A 6,718-nucleotide genomic window follows, 5' to 3' on the forward strand; every position below is an offset into this window, starting at 1 on the left:
TCCACGAGAAGCCTGTATTTGCATCTTGTAGAGGCACAAATTTGATTTTGTAAGAAGCACAACTGTGCTTCTCGAAAAAGAAAAAAATGTGCTTCCATGATAAACACATATTTGCTTCTTGTGAAGACACAAATTTTCTTACACGACAAGCACGGTTGTGCTTCTTGAAAAGAGAAAAAACAGTGCTTTCACGAGACACACATATTTGCTTGCTTCTCGGGAAAAAAAATGTGCTTTCACAGGAAGCACAAATTTACTTCTCATGAAAAAACATATTTGCGTCCTCTAGAATCACTGTTACGCTTCTCTGGAAAAGGGGGGGGGGAGATCTGTGCTTCCACTAGAAGCACATATTTGCTTCTCGTGGAGGCACATATTTACTTCCACGAGAAGCACACATGTGCTTCCGGAAAGAGGGGAAAATAGAAAAGGCTAAAACCTTGCTTCTGGCTTCTGTTTTTCTCTCCGTTTGCCCTTTTTTGGGGGGGGGGGGGGGGGTTTCTATTGCTTTTCCTCGAGTTTTTTTGTTTCCTATTTTTTCGGAAGAAATGTTCGTTGAAACCTATTACTTGGGATTTAGTTTCGAAAATCTCGACTCGAGAAATCCCACAATGAAAATGTTTCGGGATTCAAGAGATAGAACATTTTAAATAGATAAATCTAAAAAATATAAGAAAAACTCTCAGGGTACGACAAGTGACCCACTTGTGTGCCACTTGTCAGCGCCCGAGAAAGTGGAAGTGACTTTGCAAAAGGCAACCGTTAATTAACTAGTGATTTCCTTTTTTGAGAAAATTAACTCTTTTTAGCAGTGAAAAAATTAACTAGTGATTTCCAAGCTTCATCACCAGAAGCAGGGCAGAAAAGGCCTAACAAAGATAATTACATTGTTTTGGAGAAAAAGTCATGTCAAAATGAGAACGTTGAAGATCCTTACAAACCAGATACAAATTATCCAGAAAAATAAACTGCTTGTCAAAGCATGTGCATCTTGCACTTACATAGCCCCACTTGTGCCCCTAAACAGCATCATCACTTTTGGATTTAGGCACAAGGTGAACATCCTCGCCTAAATATGCAGTGCTCTCTCTGAATTTTGGTGTCGTTAGCCCAAGTGCCTGGCGAGCAGACGTCACATCCTAGTGAACAGTAGGGCTGCTGAAACTAAGAGCATCTCTGATAGATGATGTAGATATATCTCTCTAAGGTTCAAAGCCCCCTTTTCAACAGATGATGTAGATGTTAAAAAAAATTACATCTACACCTTTAAAAGATGTCAAATACAACACCTGAAAATGTAAATTTGCATCTCCACCTACTGAAGATGTAAAATCGGTGGCCGCGCGCCAACTACCCAACTGTCTTCATTTGGCTTCCGCTCACCCGCCTACCGCCCGTCCGCCTACCGCCCATCGCCCGCCGCCGCCATGGCCGACGTCGATGATCCTGCTGTCTCCGCCGCCGCCGCCGCCGCCGGTGGTCCCACCCACCTCACCGCAGCTGCCTCCGGCGCGAGCACCTTCCCCAATCCGGCCTCCGCCTCCATGTTGGCGCCTCAGTTGTGCCCCACCCCGACCGGCCGCCATCGCGCCTGAGCCGCCAGCGAAGAAGCAGCTGTACATCAGCATCGACCGGTTTTACATCTCCATTTGCATTATTTATTGGACTTGCACTTTTACATCACCAACATACATCATCTATCGAATTGTCTCTTTTTTAAAGATGTAAAATGCACTTTTTGATGATGTAAAATTTACATTTTCTAGTATCGCATCTCCAAATTTGCATTCTGTGGAAGATGCTCTAACGGTGGAGCATCCTCGAGAGACCGTGCCATGACGTGAGATGTGTGTGCCCCCTCCGTCGGACCCTATTGGAGTTCCTCGCGGTATGTCTCCGTCGCGACCACGTCGTCACCGTCGTCGTCCCGGACCCATCCCTCACCGTCCACCACCCAACTCTCTCCAGTGATTCCCTTCCTCCCCGTCCGGTCCACCACCACCCCTCTCGACGCCCACCTCCACGCACGCCGCCGGAGTCCACCAATCATGGCCCATGTCGCATGTCGATTCAACAAGATTTAGATGGAAACAAGCCCACCTCTCTGGCTCCACACCCGGTGCACCTTGGACCTTGCTGCTAGCACCGCCTAGTGCAGCCTATCTCTCCCCCAGCTCTCCGCTCCCGTGTTCTCTCCCCATCTATTCCTCACCCACCTCTCAAACAAAAACAAAAAAATCTATTCCTCACCCGTGCTCTCTCTTCCAGGAGCTCTGTGTCCTCCGCCACCATGCCCGGCGCCGCACCTCCCTTCTCCCTTTCGTTGAACAGATCCGGCGACCGGCGCCGCACATCTCCTTCTCTGTGACAAAGCCCTCTGCCCCTCTCCATCTGAAATATCAATAAGCCCTCTCGTGTTAGGCCTTTTCTGCTCTCCTTTTCTTTGAGCATTAGGCCTTTTCTGCTCTTGTGACAAAGGCCTAACACGAGCAAGCCAATCAGCCCACCACTAAGAAGCCCAAAACATGCAGCACACCCAAGCCCGAATCGGCCGATCTCTCTCTTCCAAAGAAAGTGGCAGTAGGGTTCTAGAGAGCCGCTCCCTGACGATGGCGATGCTCCGGTACGCCGTCGGCTTCGCGCTCCGCCGGTCGGCATCTCCACCTGACGCCGCGCTCTCGCGCTTCTTGGGCAGCGCTGGATGCGGCAACCCCGCCGCTGGCTTCCCGCTCCTCCGACGGCCGGCACCTCCGCCTGGTGTTGCTGCTGCTGCGACGGCGGCGGCCTCTCGCTTCTTCAGCAACGGCAGCCGGTCTGGATCCAGCGACACCAACTCCACGGTACGTGCTTTCACCTCGAATTGACTCTTTCATTCCGCATCAAGATACTACTCAGCTATTAACCAGCTCGAATCAGATGCTTGACTGAAGAACTGAACTGCAGTACGTATTAGATCGGATTCATCGCCATTCGGATTTCCATATGAGTCGGGCTAGCTTACCAGGGAAACCTGTTCAGAACCTAGGCTAGGCTCCCTCCTCATTAGAATTGCCCTAATTCTCAGGGAGCTTTGCTTTGCTAGAGATCTGATCGCGACCTACATTGTTTTGCTTTGTTTGGGGCAGAGCAATGGCAGTCGATCTAAAGGAATTTATTCGTTCGTCTGCTAATGTCAATTTTGATCTAGAAGAAAACGGCTCTACCCTGCTTGATTTAGCTCTGTCAATATTTCCTCACCCATGGAATTAATACCCTATTGATTTCTATTGTATCCTTTTGGGCTTCTCTGTTTAATTCATTAATCATTTCCAGCCTCCTTGAATGGTCTTTTGTTTGGTTAAGATTAGCAGTGACCTATAGCATATGGCCCATTAGCACATGACAACTACTTTTATTTGTGCAAAGGATTGAAACAACACAGCTCCTGCAGGTTTGTAGACATTTAGAGCAATAACAGAACAAGGCCGCCCAAACTAAAACAGTAGGCATTTGCGAACTGAAATTAATACGATCAATTAGGGTAATATGATGGAGATGTTTTGTAGGCCTATAGTGCAATCTTCATGCAATCCACTAATTACCCCTGTCTGGAATTTCTCGTTTTTGTTACTCCTACATTGATTGTATTTAAACTTTCTCCGCAACAAAATGTTGTATGTTAAAACGAGTTCTGAAAGATAGGTAGAGCAATACTAGAAATGTGTGTACAAAATTTTCCAGATTTTTTCGTGACTTTTGTTAGTTCACTGCAAGTCCATTCATATATCTTGTTGAAGGAGATGATATTAGAAGAAGGCTACATATCTAGACGTTTGCTACTCCTTTTGTTGTAATTTAAAATGTCAAGTTTGTTAATTGTTGTAGCTTGGCAAGCCTGTTGAGGAGACCAAGGAAAATGTGTGCCTGAGGACCCACAAGTCACCTGCCAAGATACGCATAATTCTGAAATCTTTCAATAACCAGAAGAACAATCTGAAGGAGCTTGCGCCGTACATGCATAAGGTCGGGTTGCCTGAATCGCGGTCCTTATACACCGTGCTGCGATCACCTCATATTGATAAGAAATCCCGGGAGCAATTCTCAACGCATGTGAAGAAAGTGTTTGTGGAGAAAACAGCGGAGACGCATGAACTGGCCAAGAAGTTCTTCTGGTTGAAACGGCTTCGTATATTGGGGGCTCAGTACGAAGTCGTCATTAATTTCAAGACACGCTTGGGTAAAAAGATTGGCTGCAGCGAAGGTGGTGGCCTGCTTCGACATCCAAAACAGGGTTCAGGCATAGAATAAAAAGGAGGTAATAACAATATAACAAAATGTTTCTTTTGGGCGACTGAATTGTTGCCTTATTCAAAAATAAACCATGCTAGGTTGTTCGCTGATGGATTAATTGGTTTTTTGCTTCCTGGCTGCTTTCTTGTCTTGTAGGTACTAGAGCTGCTTCAGGCCACACACAAGCTATCCATCCAACTTGTGTGGATCTTAATTTCTGTTCTTGGTTTGATCTAGCATATAAGTAGTACTATATATTCTATGTAATGTCATATGGAACTAAGGATGCATGTGACCTATCTGAGGATGTTGCTTTTTTGGTAACCATCCATGTATTTCGAAAGAAGACGGTGATAATAATATGTGGAGAAGAGGATCGACGATGTCTGTCTTCTTCTTTTTTTGCGAGAGACGATGTCTGTCTAGCTACATGCTACTACTTACTAGTGCCATCTATCTGCCGGAGCCTTAATACATGAGAGCCAGCATGAATGTTTGTGTTTGATGTGTAAGTAACAGAATCTGATTATGTTTTGTGACAATCTAGAGTATCTAATGTAGCTAGAGTGCAGATGAGCAATATTAGATGCTCGTCAGATGGTGATTATGCTTATATCTGATTACGGGCCGATTAACATGTGTACCGAGAGCTGTAGAGCTAGCAGGGAGTCAGGGACGAGCGCTCGTACCCAAAGAAAAAAGAGTTCCTGGGCAGTGTTCCGGCAAAACAATACAAAAGAAAACAAAGTTTCTGGACAGTGGGACTCGATTTTCTTTCTTGATCAACAAGCATTCGTGGGTGCGGCCTTCCTTCCTACTCCATGTAAACAGAAGGCGTCTACCGTCTGCCGGTTGCTGCAGAACACTAACCGACCGAGGGGAGATCCGATCGGCAATGGCGACGCCGATGCTGCGATCTGCCGTTGCTGGCCTCGCGCTCGAGCGATCGGCAAGCCTGAGGCTTCCGGCTCGCCCTGCGTCGGCCGCATCCTTCAGCAGCAACGCCGCCGCCGGCCGGGTACGTCCCCAAATATTAATCCCTCCACACTAGTGTCAAAAACTCTGACGGAGGGAGTAGCTGCGTGCATTGCATGCATCACCTCGAATTCGCATCAGCTTTATCAAGGAGGAGGTTGTGAGATTAAGATGTAGGCGTGCTCTAATTACCTTGTTTTTTAAATTAAGATCTACGCCTGCCCTAATTACCTTTGTTACGCTTACAACAATTATGCAAAAGACACGCTTGCGACTTCGCAGATCTCACAAGTTTACTACCAACAAACACATCATGCGTAATTACCAGTACTAATCTTATGCGCGTTTGTGCTTTGCGGGGACTAATCTTCTGCACCTTCGTTGATTACACATTGGCGCATCGAATTTAATTTGTCAGTGCCTACGTGTACATGCAGTTCGAGAAGCGTCAGGTCGATGAGAAGAACGACGAGTCAGATGCAGCACGGCGACGACGCAAACAAGAAAGGTTAGCAAAGCTCATCGATTAACCTCCTCACAGAACTCGTTAATCAAGTAAACAAAACTTGCCGGCATCTTGGTTGATTAATTTAATTCACTTGCTCCTCTCTCAGACATGGCATCTCTCGAGGCCACGCTGGTGATTCTGGTGATTCTTCTTGGATGATGATGATGTTGGACGACGACAAGCCTCCTTCCACCGGACCACACTCTACTACGGACTCCTCCTCCACCTCCCGTGCGTCTGCGACGGCGGAGTCGGACGTGTCCTCGCCGTCGTCGGGGGGCTTCTGGGGCGGGGAAAGCTCCTGGTCGTGGGGCTCGGGAGGAGGGGACTCGGGCTTCGGAGGAGGGGACTGCTCGGGAGACTAGCCAGCTGATGGGTACCGTGTCCCATGATTTCTTAGCAAGTTTTTCTCCGTTTAATTCCTACGACTATAAACCACGTTCAACCGAATGATTCCCCTCCTCGTACATTGCTTTGATATCTTGTGCTTAGATTTTAAACCTTCACTTTAAGAAGGGATCATTACGCCTGCATCGATTTTGATGGATCCAGCCAAAGATCAAACTCGAGATTTTAATCCTTGTTTTTGTCTCTGGTCTCTCTGTTCCTTGTTTCGTGCAAGCCTTGTGTAGACAAAAAAGTTTCTTTCTGCCATGGCATGTATTGCCCAACGCCCGAACCCAATGCTCTGTATTTTTTATTTTATTTTGCGACTGAATGCTCTGTATTTTTGCTGATGAGATTAAGGCATCTCTGACGCCGACCCGCAAACCGGTCATTCAAAACTAGCCGCATATGTGCAGCTGCTTTTCGGTCGAAATTTAATAAAATTGAACAAATTTGATGCATATTTAAACAACTTGAACATATTCGTTCATACTTGGATAATTTTACATAACACTGGACGGTTTTCGACATATTTAAACTAGACTAGACTCTAAACCTAGCCTAATTGACCGCCGGCAC

At 46.5% G+C, this 6,718-nt stretch overlaps 1 protein-coding gene across 1 annotated transcript; it reads left to right on the forward strand.

Moving 5' to 3' along the window:
- The first annotated feature begins 5,053 nt into the window (after positions 1 to 5,053).
- Positions 5,054 to 6,359, forward strand: LOC123124627 (homeotic protein female sterile-like). Its single transcript, XM_044545212.1, has 3 exons — positions 5,054 to 5,287; positions 5,682 to 5,752; positions 5,859 to 6,359. Exons 1-3 carry the CDS (start codon positions 5,165 to 5,167, stop codon positions 6,115 to 6,117), a joined length of 453 nt encoding a protein of 150 aa, XP_044401147.1. The 5' UTR covers positions 5,054 to 5,164; the 3' UTR covers positions 6,118 to 6,359.
- Positions 6,360 to 6,718: the final 359 nt, after the last annotated feature.

This window comes from Triticum aestivum, chromosome 5D (assembly GCF_018294505.1).
Source record: "Triticum aestivum cultivar Chinese Spring chromosome 5D, IWGSC CS RefSeq v2.1, whole genome shotgun sequence".
NCBI lineage: Eukaryota > Viridiplantae > Streptophyta > Magnoliopsida > Poales > Poaceae > Triticum > Triticum aestivum.

Coding starts and splice junctions, on each gene's coding strand:
- LOC123124627 (XM_044545212.1), top strand. CDS start 5,165: ATGGCGACGCCGATGCTGCGATCTGCCGTTGCTGGCCTCGCGCTCGAG. Junction 5,288..5,681: donor GCAACGCCGCCGCCGGCCGG/GTACGTCCCCAA, acceptor GTGTACATGCAG/TTCGAGAAGCGTCAGGTCGA. Junction 5,753..5,858: donor CGACGACGCAAACAAGAAAG/GTTAGCAAAGCT, acceptor CTCCTCTCTCAG/ACATGGCATCTCTCGAGGCC.